This window comes from Pogona vitticeps, chromosome 12 (genome assembly GCF_051106095.1).
Source record: "Pogona vitticeps strain Pit_001003342236 chromosome 12, PviZW2.1, whole genome shotgun sequence".
In the NCBI taxonomy this organism is placed as follows: domain Eukaryota; kingdom Metazoa; phylum Chordata; class Lepidosauria; order Squamata; family Agamidae; genus Pogona; species Pogona vitticeps.
Genome location: NC_135794.1, coordinates 5,001,867 through 5,019,394, shown reverse-complemented (window position 1 = coordinate 5,019,394; position 17,528 = coordinate 5,001,867). Strand labels below are relative to the sequence as shown.

Below are 17,528 nucleotides of genomic sequence, written 5' to 3'. Positions count from 1 at the left end.
AGGACTTTCAAGGTGAGTGAGGTATTGAAGGAGTGGTTTCACCAGTTCCATGTCCCAAGTGAGTGTCCATGGCCAAGTGGGGATTTGAACATTGGGGACCCCCTAGGTATTTTGACCTAGAGATGTAAATGAGTCTGTTGTTTTTCTTCTGTGCTTTTAGCTTTCTTCCATTAGATACTAATGTTTTGCAACTGACAGTATATCTGTCTTACACTTCTTGATACAAATTACAAAAAAATTAAACTGGTTGTTATTGTAGCTGTGCGTGTCTTAGAAAGTTTGGATTTCAGACAACATGTATCATTTTTGAACTTTATTTGTTCATGCTCTTTTATTCTTTGTCCATGATCTTCTATTGTGTCTAATTTTTTAAATGTTTCTACACAATGCTGACTTTCTCTCCTAAGATGTATCACCATATGTGGTTACATATGTGATCAGATTTCTCATCAAAGTTTGCTGTACATTGAATGCTAAAATGTCACGCAAAAGGCTAGATTAGAGTCCTTCGCTTTGTCATCATGTTTTAGATGGGCTGGAAACTTAGTCAATGGATATTTGATCATGTGAGCTGCCTTTGAAATCTGAAGCAATACAGTCCACCAGTCAGACTTTCACATCATTTTTTTTAGTTGTGTTTTTATTACAGAATTTGAGAGTTTGCTTCTTTTGAAAACTGTACAAAATAGATTTTTTTCTTTTTTTTTCTTGCTTTACAATGACTGATAGGTTCAGCTGATAACTCTTATAACAGTTAAAACTCCCAAGTGTTCTCTCAGTGTTTGTGGATGTCAGTTCAGCAAATGTCAAATATTTCCTCTTCTTATTTATAAGGACCCTAATATTTTTGGGAGTGTGCACTATATAGTTCTCCAATAGTTTGAGTATACAGAAACCATTGTGTACTGTATTGTATAATACTGTTTATCTAGCACACTGCTTTTATTTACCTAAATTCCATATTTTGGAAACTTGAAAGGAGAATATATCTATGCTATTTAGGTCTTTCAGAATAACTGCTGAAAAGACGGTTCCCTTTGCCAGCAACATTACTTCCCGTTCTTCTCTAGAAGCAAGTCAGGCTGTGAAGAATTATGTGAAAATCGAAAGCTGTGAGACTACTAACTGGGCCTAGATTAGTATCCGTGAAAAATAGGATTTAGCTTTAAAACATCCTCTTGTCAAGTGGTCATAAAATTTTGCTAGCTGGTGGAAAAAACTGTCAAGAAATATAAAGTGGATTCTCTTTTAGATATTTCATTTTTTTTCTGGTGACTCAGAGGTGAGATTCTGTACTGTGTTGATGAATGGCCATACAACTGTAGAGAGAACTGGGGGTTTTTTGTACCTCAAATTGGAATAATGGTGTGATGTTCATGGGGTGGTGGGTGGCAGAGCAACCTTCACTAATATTGAGTAGCATTTGGGTGAGTCATGGACTCGAAACAATAACTGTAGCTTTCCTGTTTCCCCTAGATTCAGTGTTGTCAATGGTGCTTATGCTTTCCACAAAAATGTTGTCTCCCTGTGAACTGGGAAAGGTCATATATTTGGAAGAATGCCCTTTCTCATGCCACCAGTTCAGATAAAATGATACATGGATCATCATACTGTGGGTTCAGGACTGCCTGGATGTTGACTCCTGATGGAGGATTCATGGGAAAACTTTATTTTTGTAAAAAACAGAAATAGGTTCCTCTTTATTTCTGAGGAGTAGTGGGTGAATTGAGAGGATGAGTGCATAGCTTTAGGATGAAGTATGCACTTTAAGAAATTATTTGTCTTTTATTTTTGTAAAAAACTTCTTTATCAATATTAAGACTTTTAATGAGAAAAGAGTCACCTGGAAGTAACATCCAGAGTGGTGTCTTCAAGTATTTCGGCTTGGGCTGATTGTCTCAAAAGCATTTTCCAAACAACTGAAGATATATTTTGTCTTAAGTTAAGTATGAGATTACTATTTTTCAAGGTTAAACAACAATTCCAGGTTAAACAACAATTCCAGGATAGGAACTGAAAGCTGTTCTTCTTTCAGTGATAATATCTTAGCTCTTTGATCTCGTTGAGTTCTGGTAAATCCAAATCTCTTCTATTCTGAGAACAGAGTGATGTTGTTGTGACTACAGTGGAGAAGAGGACTGGACTTTGTTTCAGATGCTGGGCACCTGAATGAGTGGCACAAAAACACGAGGGAGAAATATGCAAGTAGATGAGGCATCAGGCAAGACTACCTGTTGAGGAAAGTATCTTTAGTGGGAGAATAAATGCTGTGGCTAGAGTGTTGAGTTTATTCTGGCAAAGTTTACTCTGTTTGGCTCTTAATTATTTTTTTCCTTCAGGGATGTATATGTTTTATTTCATGCTTAGTAGAGAACTAAACATTTGTTGGTAGACACGCAATTCCCAGATGTGGAGGAGAAACAGTTAACAGGAGTTATGGAGAGCAACAGTTTCTATTTCTACCGCTTTTTGTTATTGCTTTATTAGTTATATTTTGGTCTTGCCTTCCTGTTGGTGAGTTCAGTATAGTAGATGTGCTTCTCCATCTTCGTTTTAACTTTATAAGAACTTGGTAAGGCAGGGCAGACTGAAGGAAAGTGACTGCTCTCAAGGTCACACTCAGTGGGGGTAAGAGCCTAATTTTCCCAAGTTGTATTCCAACATTCTAACTGTTCTAAGTGTCTGGATCTCCCATCTGCTTTCCTACACACAATCTGTCCACTATGTCTCTACACTTTATAATACAGAAAAAAGAGCCCATGTGTTTTCTTACATAGAGAACCATGTGTTATAGTGGAGAGTTGGATGAGTTAACCAGGCACTGGTGCAGACCTTCACACCAAACTTGTAAAGGTTGACTTCCAAGCTGGATAGGGATGTGCAGGCAGGGCTTATCTGTGTCCTCATATTGCCACCATGCCATGAACCTACATATCTGCAGGGTGAATACAGCTTAGGTGGTCTTCACATTCCTTCCAACGCTACCCATCTATTTAGTGCCAACTAAACTACTCCTGAAGGACTTCATCTATTCCACCAACCACCAGCAACACCAAGCTTATTCTTCTTAGTAGTTCTTGCGTAGGAGAACATCCCCAAATTTCTTGATTCTGATGTAAATAAATGTGTAAACCATTTGGAGAGATGCAAGAGTGAAGTTTTTAGATTGGCATTTGATTTGATTTGATACCTTCAGATTTGGATCCAAAAGAGACTGGGAGTGGATAGCTCAGGGTAAAACTCATTGGTCTTGTCCTTCTTTAGATATGCTGGGGAATTATTTCTCTTGCTTTTACAAGATCAAGAATGGATATTCACTACTATTAGGATTTTTCATTGTTTTCACAGGACTTTTTCACAGTATCTTTTCACAGGACTTTTTCACAGTAATTGTATCTTTTCACTGCTAGGCTGCTTACCTCGTTTTTGCAGATGTACTAATGGAGAGATGTGGAGGCAGTCTAGCCCTGACAGTCTGGCTAATGGTGACAAAAATTCATGAGACAACCTATGTGGTAGGTTGTCTCATGAGAAAGTTTTTGCTGCAGTAAACCTGTTCATTCTTTAAGTTGCCATAAGACTTTGCCATTACTGTGTTTATTGCCGTATCTTTGTATGAAATATTGTGTCTGCAGCATGTTCTCCATAACTAATGATCTAGTTTTTAGCAGTCTTGGATTTTTGTTTATTTTTGGGGTGCTTTTGTGTTGACATGTAAAAAAAAATGAACAGACATGAGGCATTTATATATATATTTTTATTAGGAATGAAAGTAAATTGCTGTTTCAGCAGTCTGATTAGAACAGAGTCATATGAAAAACTTCACAGTGGGATAGTGGGAATAAAACAGTGAAGTAAATGGAGTTTAGGAAAAGGTTTAGTGCAGACACAAAAGAAAATAACAAAAAAGAAAGAAAGAGGTTCATCTTAAGAATGTAGCAGAGTAGTGATCTGATGGTTGCATTCACAGGTACTACTGGCAAAACATTTCAAGGATTAGCCACAGAAAGCGTTGGTTTCATGTGCTGCCTTCTCCCTCCATGTCCATCATAGTTGTGAGGAGTTTGGAATCTTCCACTCTCTTTGTACATCAGCGATTCTTGGTCTCACCAGTCACTGTATCAAAGAGTGTGGGCCCTACTATGATACAGTGGGGTCTCTACTTAAGAACATCCCTACTTAAGAACAATCCAACTTAAGAACAGCTCCATTTGCTAAATTTTGCTTCTACTTGAGAACAGAAATCCAAGATAAGAACAGGAAAAAAAACCTTTCCTGCTCTTTTTTTTAACCTTAAGTCATCTTAGGTTAAAAAAAATTCTCCCCCTAGTGGTAGAGTACGTATTAACCAGCTTTGCATTAGTTCCTATGGGAACTAATGCTTCAATGTACGAACGCACTTCTACATAACAAAAAAAAACAGCCAGAACGGATTAATTGGTTTTCAGTACATTCCTATGGGAAATTTTGCTTCAACTTAAGAACGTTTCAACTTAAGAACACCATTCCAAAACGGATTAAGTTCTTAAGTAGAGGTTCCACTGTAGTTTCTATGGACGGAAAAGAGCAGATACGGATTAAATGGTTTTCAATGCATTCCTATGGGAAATGCAGATTCAACATAAGAACTTTTCAACTTGAGAACCACCTTCCAATACGGATTAAGTTCTTAAGTAGAGACCCCACTGTACTAAGAGCCCGCTCTTCGGAGGACATAAATATATTTACAGATACTGTTTTTACATTTATGATATATGATAAATTTTAAAACAAATTGCACCAATAAGTGATAAGGCATCAATATAAGACCAAAGAATGGAGAAATGTAATAGATAATATCTAGCAGAATGCTGCACCATTGACACTAAGACACACCATTGACACACTCTGGTAGGCAGGGAGAATGGAGATTTGGAGAATCACTGTGTGTGAAATGTTAGTACAAACATCCTGAAAGGTCAGAGATGGGATAGTCCATGCCAAGTAGGATTGGTGGAAAGTATACCATGTGTTGAAGAGGTTATAGGAATGGTAGAAGAAACACAATGTACCACCAGAAAAAAGCCATATTCAAAAACAGTGTGCTGCACTTTGGCTTAATCTTGACCTGTTATATTTTTCCTTCCCCCATATCCTACCTTTAAGCTGGTTCAGAGCTTCTCTTCTAGATTAACTTTAGTTTATGGGTTAACAAAAGTAACGGTTCATTTTGCCTACAGATTGTTCAAACATGCTAACTTTGAACTTGATTATGAAGGTCCTTGTTTTGACAAACCTTAGTTAAAATAACCATAGTGAAGCTATAACATAGTTATTCTGAAGCTTCTAAATTCATAGCTGTGCCAGATGAGGGCAAGTACCTGAGTCCCAAGATCTCAGCAACTATAATTTTTATTGTTGTTGTTTAGTCATTTAGTCATGTCCGACTCTTCATGACCCCATGGACCACAGCACGCCAGGCTCTCCTCTGTCTTCTGCCTCCCAGAGTTTTATACAATTTAGTATTGTATAAAAATATAGTGGATCAGTCTGCAAATAGGTGAGCAACATTTCTTCACCACATGCTTTTCTTTTCTTTCTTTCTTTTTTTAAAAAAGAAGAACCAAAAAAACAGAGAGAGGGAGAGGGAGGGAGGAAGAGAGAGAGTATTGTGTGTGTTGACAATAGTAGGAGTTGCCATGTGTGCTAGCATTGGTTCAGACTGATTATTTAAATATAGATTTCTCCATATGTTTGGCAACAGCTCCTGGAGCCTGAATATTAATAGTATTGTTGGGGCTTGATTTAAAGTTTGAATATTTCTGAGCTTTACATTCCTTTCCCCCTGATTAAGTGAATCTGAAGCACAGTGTCATTCAACTCCCCTGAAATTGCTTGCCAGAGAGTTCTTAGGCAACTTTGACTTGCAGTGACGGCTGTTGTTATTGCATACCTCTCTGTAGTTTACCAGTATGGATTCTGTTGCTGTGTTTTTGGAACAAGGCCAAAAAGCTTTTGGAGAGCGTAAATTTATGGTGATCTTCCTGTGTTCCAGTTACACAAAGGAGGTTTTTTTTTCCTTCACAAACCGAAAGATTTGTGTTAACAGTTTAGCAACATCCTTGTTATCTGGGAGCTAATGATGTTCTTTAAGTTACTGTAGTGCCTAGCTGTTTGTCCTGTTCTGAATTGGTAGCATTTACCTAGGAAGTAATTGGAGAAGCTTGGAAAGAAATGGGTACTAGGATACCTTAGACATAAGCTACCTTCATATGAAAATGCTTGACCACTGTGATCAGCCTCAAGGGACCAAAATGTGCTGCAAATTAGGGCAAGGATGTTGTTCCCTTGCCTCTCATTTGTGCAGCAGGGAGGATTTCAGGAGGAGGAACTTTTGTAGCCTCTGCACCTATAGAAAATTCTTCTTCTTTAACAGTTGTGTTGAAAAGAATTTTTAGCAGGTTCAGAGGCTGTAAAGGCTGCTTGCTCCTCCTGAAATCCTTCCTTCTACACAAATGAGAGGCTGCTCCCCTTTTTTGGGATCTGGTCATCCCTGAGAGAATAAATTGACCTGAGCAGAAAATTTTAACTGGGTCCCTCATTCCCTGCAGTTGAAGTTGGACTTTGGGCCTGATATGGATGAAGCTTTTTATTTAAATCCTCTGATGATACTTTGCCAATAGCAAAGCCAGCCTTGACACTCATTACTCCGGATGTGAGAAGCCACAATACACTGCCCTAACATAGAATGAAGGGCTTCGGTTTGTTTCTTTTTCAAATATCAGGAGTACAGTACATTGAAGGCTGGGAAATAGCACTCCCTCTGAATTCTCTCACATGAGTGCTCATTTGCTTTGTAACTACCACATAGTTTCAGAACTTAAGAACTGAAAAAGTACATAGTTAGGAGTTTTATGGATCCTGCACAAAGGCAGGATATAGCTTTGCTTTTTTTTAAATGAATAGTTAATACTTTCTTTAAGTATACAGACTGTTTTATTAGGTAGCATTTGCCCATTAAAATGAGATGCATAATGAAGACTTGGACCATTAGCTGTGGAGTTGTTATCTTAATGTGCGAGTCAGATAAACCTGGGTGTGATTAAACCTAAATGCCTGGTCACTGTTTTATTGTTCAGTGTGGTTAACTCCAGGAATCATTTCCCAGTTTTACCATGTTTCCCCCCAAAATAAGACATGGTCTTATATTAATTTTTGCTCCTCCCCCCAAAAAATGCATTAGGGCTTATTTTCAGGGCATGTTTTATTTTTTGTCATGTACAACAATCTACATTTATTCAGATACAGTCATGTCATCTTCTGGTTGCTGTACGATGGTGGAGGACGGAGTTTCACTTAACTAGGGCTTATTTTGGGGGTGAGGCTTATTTTCGGGGAAACCGGGTATGTTGTCTGAGATTATTGACCATTTTGGTGAAGAAAACACCATAATTGCATGAGAAGGATTAATTGGATTTTCAGCTGCCGAGTTTGGTTTGGTTTGATTGGATTCATTTGTATATTTCCCTTGGAATTTGGACTTTTACTTAAGGTTTCTGGATCTTTGTGGTGTGCTCACCTGCTTTAGCATAATGCTATTTAATTTTCCCTCCTTCCTATTTTCCTTTCTATAAGCCAGAAAACATTGTTCTCACTTTTACCTGACTGGAAAAAACAAACCTGTTTTCAGAAACTAGTCATAAAAATGAACTTTGTGCCTTTTTATAGAGGGAAGCATATTTTGTGCCTAAAGTTTTTCATATGCAAAAAAAAAAAAAAAGAAAAAAAAAGAAAAAGGGAAAAATACTTAACAGAGGTTTCAGGAAGAGAATATGTATAAAGAAAAATCTTCCTGCTTACTGCAGAGTTTCTGATCTCTGCCAAAGAGTTTGTCTACTTCCATGTATGTCTTTTTAGTCCCTCTGCTAGCACGGAGTGTTCCATTTTTCAAGTGACTCACTCTACACTCACTTTGAAAGGGAGGAGGAGGAGGAGGAAGAGTGGTTTATTACACAAATTATTTCTCCAGATCTGTGTGCCCTGATTTTGAACATATGGGCTACGATTGTCTCTGTAGCTTTCTCCCATATCCTTTCTCCCTGCAGCCACAGGCAAAAACGCGGTGGCTAATGTTGCTCTGACATTCAGTTTTGGCACCGGCTCAGAGGCTGTATCCTCACACCCTTTTAATGAACATGCCCTGCCTAGAAATTCTGTCACATGTGCGAACATGTGCAGTTGCTTGGAAACTGGGTTCCAAAGCCAGAGCTGGTTGCTTCTCAAGATACTTTAAATTTATGCATTAGGAAAAACCATGGCAACCCAAGTCAAGTTGGCCTAGGTTGCAGTCTGATAAGAGTGCTTTGTTCTCTTCTCTCTCTGATGTTTGTTTCTGGTTTAGACAAAAGGGAACCATAGGCAGAGAACATGGTAGAATGGCCTAATGCATATAGGTACTGTATAGAAATGTGCGCACCCCCCATGCTAAACTGCAGCATGGAACACCTTTAACTGAATGGCTCATATTTTCTCCAGTACTGTATATCAAAACAAGATGCACAATAACTTCAGTACAGTATTTGTAGACATGGTTCTAGTAGCCTACATTTCAGTAGGAACAATAGTGAGCAGTGCAACATACCATCAAGAAAGTCTATTCCCCAAGAGTATATAGATATTAAAGTCTCCATTGAGCAGTGCTCAGTCTGCTCCCCCACCCCCGTAAGAAAGGCTGAGATTGCCTAAGAGCAAACAGGAAGGTGTCTCTGACAGGGTCCTGCACTGGTCTAGCATTGGTATAACATTGTATTAATTATAACAAATTGAACCATACATTGTATGGCTGTGAGGATTGAAGAAGTCAATGAGAAGGCTGTGCAGATTACTCAAATGGCTATTTCTGCTAGCTGGCATCTTTACTTTGAGTTTGTATCTCCTTTTGCATCTGGAAGGAAGAGTCTGGAATCTAAATGTACATTATCTAGATGTACATTTTGACCAAGGGTCAAGAGAAATGACTGTATACAGACCCATGTAATAGCGTAGCAGCTTCCATCACTTTAATGGATGTGATTGTTTTGAGAGCTATTAATGGATGCAAGGTAAGGTATAAATAAATAATGCTTCTAAGCAGAAACAGGAATTTGCCTTTTACTGTTAGACTGTTTGGCCATGTAGTTCAATTTTGTATCATACGGCTGGCAGGGAGTCACCAGTGTTTGGAGCATTTTCTAGCTGTCCCTGGAGATGCCACGGCTACATGTCTTCCCATGAGTTATGACCCTTCTCCAGTGAGAAGTGCAGGAGAGTTGAATCATTCTTCTTACATTTGAACCATAGAAACTTTCTGTGGTTCAGTGGTTTCAGATATGTATTAAGAATGAATGAGGCTCCTACTCTGCAAAATTTGTTTACTTGCTGTGAACAATGTTGAAAAATCCTGTAACAGCTTAAGTCAACCGTCCATCCTCCAGTCAGCCTCTGATTAGCTCCCTGTATCTGATGAAAACGTTTATTTGAAGATTCTTTCTGAAAGCCTAATGAGATTTTTTTTTGGTGTCTAGTATATAAACTATAAATAATTGATTCAGCTGTTTTTGATCTGCAAGCTTTCGCCTTTTTTGTATGTATAATTTGACAGCAGAAAGGATTCCTGTAAAGGGAAGGGAAACTATAACAATTGCCTGAATTCACTCTTGCTTCAGTTTTGACTGAAGGGCTTTTAAATCGCTGTGCTTTTAGCACACTTCTGAGGCTATGAAGTTGGTGCCTAGCTATATTTTAGTGGCACGCAGCAACCAGAGAATGTTGCTGAGTGAGTTTGAGCAACTCGTTCAGCTTGGAGAAGTAAAATGGGAATGCTGCAGGCCAGATGATTACTGTGAGCATGCATATTTTATGACTTAATTTGTATATAATTTTCATGAGTGTAGCTGGCATCAAATAATCTCTAGTGAATTTCTGAAACATATTCTCTACTTTGAAATTCATAGACTACTGAAAAAGAAAACAGATTAAAAATGTTGATAGGTAGACATCCTGTGCACTGGGGAGGGGGAGTGAATGGATTAGAGTTTTTCAACTTTGCTTTTGTTTTTCCACTCAGTCCTTCATAGGTCTTGTCAATTTGAAACTGTCCAACAGCTTTAAAGAATAGAAACTTTTTGCATTAAGTATTTTAAGTACACACTTGGAAGAATTGTGGTAGTTCTGTCAATAAACATTAATATAATCATATCATGGTTTTAAAAAGAGTAAAAGTACATAGATAGCACTCGATTAATCATAACTGTTACCTAGTTGCGCGACTGTACGTATTTCCAAGTGAAGACTGGAGGTGTGAGTGAAGAAATCTGTCTTTTGGATGGGAGTAGCACTGATGGTTTGTGAAAACAGGTCACAGGAAATACTTTGGAAGCCTTGTTTTGAGCTGTGAACAGTACATATGGCACAGAGCCCAGGCAAATCATTTGGGCATATTTTTCCTTGGTAGACAAATTCAGGTACGTAGAAGGAATATCAAAATTAGATGTAGTGGTTCTCATTAAAATGAATAAATAAATAAATAAAGGACTGGAAGAGCTGCTCTTTAGATATTGAAATTAACTAATTAAAATTGTGCAGTACATTCTTCTAAGATATATTTGAAAGTGATACATGTATGTCAGATAACAGGGTGCTGAAAACTAGAGATTTAAAGACACTGGTTGGCATCTGGCCGAACATCTAATCCTACCGTGTAATAAAGTGGAGCATGTCACTTGTCAAGTTTTTCATTGTGCGAGGAGAGGATGGGTTTTCTCATAGAAGCGGCTTGTTCTCTGAGCAAGGGATGCAATCCTGTGTTCCTGTGCGGGTGCTGTTTATGGTTCAATTTGTGTAAAATGGGTGCTTCCTTTAAAAATCTGTGAATTGTGGCTAATTTCTGGGCTTACTATAACACTTTGTTTTGTTCACAGCTTTGTCAAGAATCAAAACTAGCAGCTGCATGGTCTTCTGACCCAAGTACTGTAGATAGAGTGGTCATAAACAGCACATCTCAGATGTTGTCAGTGTACAGTGTTGAGATGTACTGTAATCTCAATCTCCCATTTGTAGAGAAACCTGGGAAGACCATCTGCTAGGCACTATGTTCATGAGGAGATTTAGGGATATCCCATTTTCACAGGCTTTAGGAAGGTAAGCATGTTGGCTTGTGTTGCTGGCAGCTATAGAAGCGAGAAACTGACTGAAATATGTGGCAGACAGCCATACCTGTAGATAACGGTGCCTCCCAGTGGGTGTTGTTTGTGCAGTTCAGAGCTGACGCTTCCTCCTTTTTTTGCCAATTATAATGAAGCTGCAGTGATTACTTTTTAATGTTCAATTGTTCTTATAAACTACTTTTTGGTAGTCAGGTCAGATATGCTCCCAAAGGAGATCATGTTTGTGAGTTCACTTAGCAGTGAGAACAAGTTTCTGAGTTTGTTCCTCTTTTAACTTTTTAAAGTCCCATTTCACGCTAGGTTTCTAGTGGCAATGCTTACCAAAGTTGTAGAGCAATATTTCCCAGAATGCCACACCATGTCAGATCAGCCAAACCCAAAAATCAGTAGTTATCAAAACTGTATTTTAAATTCAAAACAACAAAGACTCTGGTGGCATCTTGGGAATAACAAGTTTATTATAGAGTGAGATTTATGTAATATATACTGAATTTCCTCAGATTCAGGAATTTGTCAGATTCACGATATACATACTAGTATATGAGAAGTTCAGGTTGCGTGGTTGGAGATGGGATTGTAGACAGTGAGATGTAAGAGAAAGTGTAGAGAATATAGATAGGAATATCTTTATAAACACTGCCTATTAAAAACTATTGATGATACCACAAATGTAGGGAATAATGGTTTCTTATAATATTATATGCATAGTATTGAATTGCTGGATAGCTCAGATGTAAAGTTATATGAGAGCTAACTGATATAATAGCAGCACATAGAATAAATGAAAGTCAGTTTTTGTCAAGTCAGAGCCAAGGCATGGTAAAAAGAGAATGAAGGGCATGGACTTATACTGCTGTCAAAGTAGCAGCCAGTTTTTGATTTGTGATAACCAAAACTTGCAGGTAGGACTAGTGGAGATGAACATGATGCCAATTGGCTTAACCTAGGTCCAGCAGTTGTGCTGAGGCCTCTGCTTATGTGTTCATTTCCATCATTCCCCAGGTTTTACTGCAATTAATGCTTACGCCTGTCTCAACTGCTATTGGAGATTAGCCAGAGTGAATTTAGGATTTTAAGCCACCCTACTACCTTCACCATGGTTTTGGAGCCTGCCGAAAGCCCTGGGATGGTTAATCCAATTATAGGGCAACTCATACTTTAGAAAAGAAGAGAGGGATGGAAGTGAATGGGTAGCGTGTGCTATAATTAGCAGAGCCCTGAAAAAGAAGGTGCCTTAATAACATCAGAATGCTTATGGTATACTGGCAGTGCTAGCAAATCAGGATGGGAGCAGTGAATTGATAGTTCCATAAGTGGCTTGGATTTCAAGCACCAGAACATAGCAATCTTTACTGTGCTAGAAGTCAAATGTCACAATTGTTCAGTTAGTGCTGACCTTGCAGATGAGTCCATTTAGATTGTTGGTACACTGCACTACCGTCAACCAAGAGGGAGAGGCTGGTTGTTTTTGAGAGAAAAGACAGGTCAGGGAATCAATCACCAACTGTGCTATTATTATTTTTTAAAAAACCCCTTTTTTGTGTGTGATAATATTAAGTTGTATAAATGTTGAGCTGCTGTTCCCATGTGCAGTTTCTTGTTGTGCTGGATGGTGCAGGGGCAACGGTGCTACTTTCTTTTGGAATCCAGTTTGGGATTTTTCTGCATGGGAGAAAACCTGTAGGAAGGAAGGAAGGGAGGGAGGGATATGCTTCGCACTGGTTCATCCACATCTGAAACTTCAACGTTCGTACTTCTCCTCAGCTGCATGAACATCCACCCAACACCATTTTGTGCTACCAATGCAGGAGTTTGTGGAAGGCACTTAGCAGCTTTGCAGCTCCTGCATCTGTTTGATAGTGATGGAGAGTGATTGCTTGTGAGTGCAGCTGCGAGACCAGTAAGGCAGGAAACATTTGGGAGGTCCTGATTCAAGGAGGTCAACGCTTGACTCGGCACCCAATTGATGTTTTTATCCTTTTCCGGTTTGTTCCAGTGGGAACTTTTGTTCCACCCACTCCTCCTGCCTGTTTAATAACCTCTATATATTAAGAAATATTTGGCATCTTCTTTGGAGACCTTATTCTGTGCCTACCCATAGAGATTAAACAAAACAAAGCTTTAAAGCAAAGAAAGTAGTTTATATTTCTCTAGCTTCCTGTGTTTATGTGGTCTGGTTTGTCTGGTGTTAATGTTGATGTTTAGCTGCTTCCTTTGCAAAATTATAAGCCAGCTTGAAGTTTTTGACACTGACCCAGTTCAGATGCAAAGAAAAATGGAGACAGAGAAGCACCAGCTTAAAAGTCATGGGCAAAACACAACGAGCAGAGTGTCAAACAGATGTAAGGTGGCTGTCAGCCAAACAATATCTGTTCTGCTTCAGAAAAATTAACACTTTCTTATTGAAAAGGATGAAACTTTTGAGATGACTTTGAGTTGATTGGAGGCTGTTCCAGAAGGGAAAGCTTCAAGATATATAATCTTTTAAACCATTTTTGTTGTCACAGTTGCTTGCAAAGCCATAGACCTTTCAGGTTATTGATCAGAATTTATCCTCAAGATTATGAAGTCTTTCCTTTAGGAAAAGCTACCTAATTGTAGAAAGATAAGTCCAAGTTCTCTGCATCCTATAAAAATGAAGCTCCATTTATAATGTAGTGGTTCCATTCAGAGTATTAATAATATCTAATGTGAGTAGATGTCTGCTTTGATGCCTTATAGAAATGGTACCACTAAGAAATGAAGCAGTTGAAATTATCCCTATTATGTTCACTCTTAGGTGAAAAAAAGTCCTTACTGAATATATTTTAAAGGCTGCATTTGTAGGACAAACTAGACAATAACAGTGTGACAGCCCTTCTATTTGTTCCCATCATTTTGACACTCAGCATGTGAACCAAGCTACGTAGCAGCTAGTGAATGTTTCTGTTTTCTCTCCTAGAGAACAGAGAGTAGATTGCTTCCTTACATCCTTGGGAAATGATGTCCTTGGTTAGTAGAACTGACACCACTTACTCACCCTTCTTCAAAATGTAAATGGAAGATTAGCTGGTATTGCATCCATCCCTAGAGGCAGCGAGATTGATGTGGAGCATCTGTTTCACCTAGACCTTCCATTGATCTGCTGGTTTAGACATTAACTGAATGCTTATTTAAAAGAATGCTTCGGTTGTGCACGCAAAGAGATGCATTTATCATCTACTGAAGCTTAAGGTATCTCTGTCTGTGCCATATATATGTAATATACAGTGAGATTTGAACAGGTTAAGTGCAGCCAAGTGCATTTTCTTTTCAGTTTATAAATAAATCTTCAAAGCCATCATGAAGGGCACATACGTCAAAATGTGCTTGCAAAGCTCCCTCTTCATCTCAGTATGGTTTGCGTAGGAGACATTGCCGGTGGATTGCACCTGAAATGAACAGAGCAGAATGCCATTGTTGCAGTCAAATCCCATCTGACTCTTTTTTCAAAGATTGTAATTGTTATCCTTTTTTCCTTGTTTTTTTCAAAATGCTCCCAAGTTTCTGTGAATCATTTGATCCTTTATCTTCTTCCCACCGCCCCTTTCTGTAATGTTGCCTTGTAGTCAGAAGGTATAAATCTCTGACTTGGGTGTTGCTGTAGATGCATGGTTTCATTAGGGAGTGAAAAAAAAAATGTTTCTCTGCTTTTGGAAAGTGCAGAACGAAGAATTCTGTTGGATGGAAGTGGGATAAGAATTTGTTTTCACACCATCGTTTCTGCACAGAAACAGTTTGATGGGTTGTTCTTATGTCCTGTCAAGCACCTTTGATTTAAAATGACTCTCTGAATCGCTGATCTCTGAGAGGTCTTATAATCAATAGCCTTTCTCAGGTGTTGCAGGCTCAAAGCTATGGCTTATTCTGTCAGTCTACCTCGTGTTTGCTTTTCCCAACAGCTTGATTGCAAAAGAGGCAAAAGTAAATGGAAGTGGGAATTGAACTGAAAATCAATTTTAGTTTAAAATTTCACTGCACCCATGAGACTTTCCCTGCCTCTCCTTTATTTTTCATGATGAGTGAACAGGAGCTAGTTGTCCTTTGATTTGTGTTACATATAGAGGTCAGTGGATATGAAGAAGACAACAAGTCTTTCTTCTGATACTCTTGAAGTCTAATACAGTGGTGCCTCACTCAACGATTGCCTCGCTTAATGAGGAAATCGCTTGACGATTAGGTTTTTGCGATCGCAAAAGCAATTGCAAAATGATGGTTTAAATGGGAAAAATCCGCTTCACAATGATCGGTTCCCGATTTTCGCATTATGACAATCCAAAAACAGCTGATCGTCGGGTTTCAAAATGGCCACCAGGTGTACAAAATGGCCCCCACTGTTTTCTAGGACGGATTCCTCGCTTTACAGACACCGAAAATGGCCGCCCTATGGAGGATCTTCGCTGGACGGTGAGATTTCAGCCCTTTGGAACGCATTGAAGGGTTTTCAATGCGTTTCAATGGGCTTTTTTATTTCGCTTAACGAGGATTTCGCTCTACAGCGATTTCGCTGGAATGGATTATCCTTGTTAAGCGAGGCACCACTGTATATGACACAAGCAAGGATGGGAAATCTGTATCCTAGATGTTGTTAGATTTCAGCTCTCTTCTGCCCGAGCCACCATGGATAGAGATGGTAGCTGGTAGGGACTGTGGTCCAGCAGAATTTGGTGGCACAAGCTCCTTGCCCCTACCATATGGAGAGTCGGAGGATAAGTGATGGGGAAGGAAAATGGACATGAGTATGGGAGCACAATATTGGTGGGCCATTCATTATCCTTCAAATCCTTCTATGTAGCACAGAGTTAGCTCTGCTTTATAGTGAGTATGATACCTGTAACAAGAAGTGTTGCTGTCTGTTTGCCACTTCATGACTGCTGAAAAGACTCTGATTAACTCCAGAAAATGTATAGAAATCATTGGGCCATGAAATTTAGCTGGTCTAAGTGGTTTAGGAGGTTACTGCCTTTGTTATAACTTAGCATAAGGCAGTCCAGAGTTAACAACACAGTCTCTTTTGTTATATAGTACACCTTGCCCTAAGGTTATACTTTTGGTGGTAATTTCAATTGGGGTTCTTTGGGAACTTTGTCCAAGTTCAATTGAAATGAATTGGATTCGGGCCATCTAAAGACAAGACCCTAAAGCTGCAGTCTTCGCTTTTACAATTATAGTGTGTTTATTAAGAGGAAACATTTAAGCTCAGAGGAGTTCTTCCTGCTAGCTATGAACAGGTTTAAACAAGGAACATAAAGATGATCTTTGTTTTGTTTTACGGCAGTAATGGAGAATCCAATGGCCAGTGCATCTCCTCCTTCCCATTTTCCAGAAGAGGATGGTTCAAAGGAGAGCAGTGAAGTTGTCCCAGCTGGGTAAGCAACTATTCCAGTCTTGGCTCATGCATGTCCAGTCATCTATTGGGGCTGATACTGTAATGTGGTCAATGTAGTATCTTTGCCATGGATCACAGCTCCAGTTTCTCAGGCTACTTTCAGTTCTAGGAATTATGTTGACAGTGGTCTTCTTGTCTCCAGAAAACAAAAAACAAAGACACTTTGGATATCTCTTGAGATATTGGAGAGGAGGCTTTCATTTTGGTTGCTATTTTTTCCGTTAGAAATATTGACTGAAATGTACACTGCCTGGAAAGGGTTGTCTTCTGGGGAATCAGCATCCAGAAGTGCCAAAGGGCATTTTCTTGTTAGAGATGCTTCTTGGCAGGCAAGAAAATAGGGGCTGGTGGTGAATACCTTACCGAGGTAAGAATTTAGATTAGGGAACAGTAGATTACACCGAGTGTGGAGTTCAAGGCGTTGTTGGTCTGCAGGAAGGCATGTGGCCAGAAGGACAGAATGGGATAGCTCAGGCAGAAAAAAAATCATTTTTCCTTCATTCATTAGAAAACCCTTAAGAAGATGAACAGCGTTTCAGGGCTTTAGACTCGGGTATCATTTCCCCCTGCCCTGTCTCTGTCCCATCCTTCCATGTCTTTCCATCTCTCAGTGTCCTTTCAGTAGGAACTTCAAGGCAGCAAAACATACAAAGGTTTAGAGGAAATGGGCTGACCTCATGATAAAACTTGATCCTTCAATGGGAAATTGTCATTTTGCACTAGAAAATTCTGGGCTATATTCTGGCTTTGAGTTTTCTAGATGTTTAAGAGCTCCATTGCCATAGGTGTACTTTTGGATGGCTGTTTTGTCTCCCTCGGACCCTAAAAAAAAATAGATACCTGATATAGATAGTCTTAAGAGAAATCACTCTGGCAGGTGCAACAGGCAGGTACATAATGTTCTGTGATTTGCAACATCACATAATAAAAATAAGAAA

General features: G+C 39.0%; 1 protein-coding gene across 3 annotated transcripts in view; it reads left to right on the top strand.

Moving 5' to 3' along the window:
• The window catches only part of HMG20A (high mobility group 20A), a 57,345-nt gene that overhangs the window by 13,777 nt on the left and 26,040 nt on the right, over window positions 1–17,528 (top strand). For 2 of the 3 annotated variants that reach the window (XM_078380923.1, XM_020808661.3), the window contains exon 2: window positions 16,480–16,570. In XM_078380923.1, the coding sequence (XP_078237049.1) occupies window positions 16,482–16,570 (89 nt within the window). In that variant the 5' untranslated portion in view covers window positions 16,480–16,481. Of the gene's footprint in view, window positions 1–9,529; window positions 9,860–16,479; window positions 16,571–17,528 lie in introns of those variants that run through there. The other variant, XM_078380924.1, reaches the window with a different exon arrangement.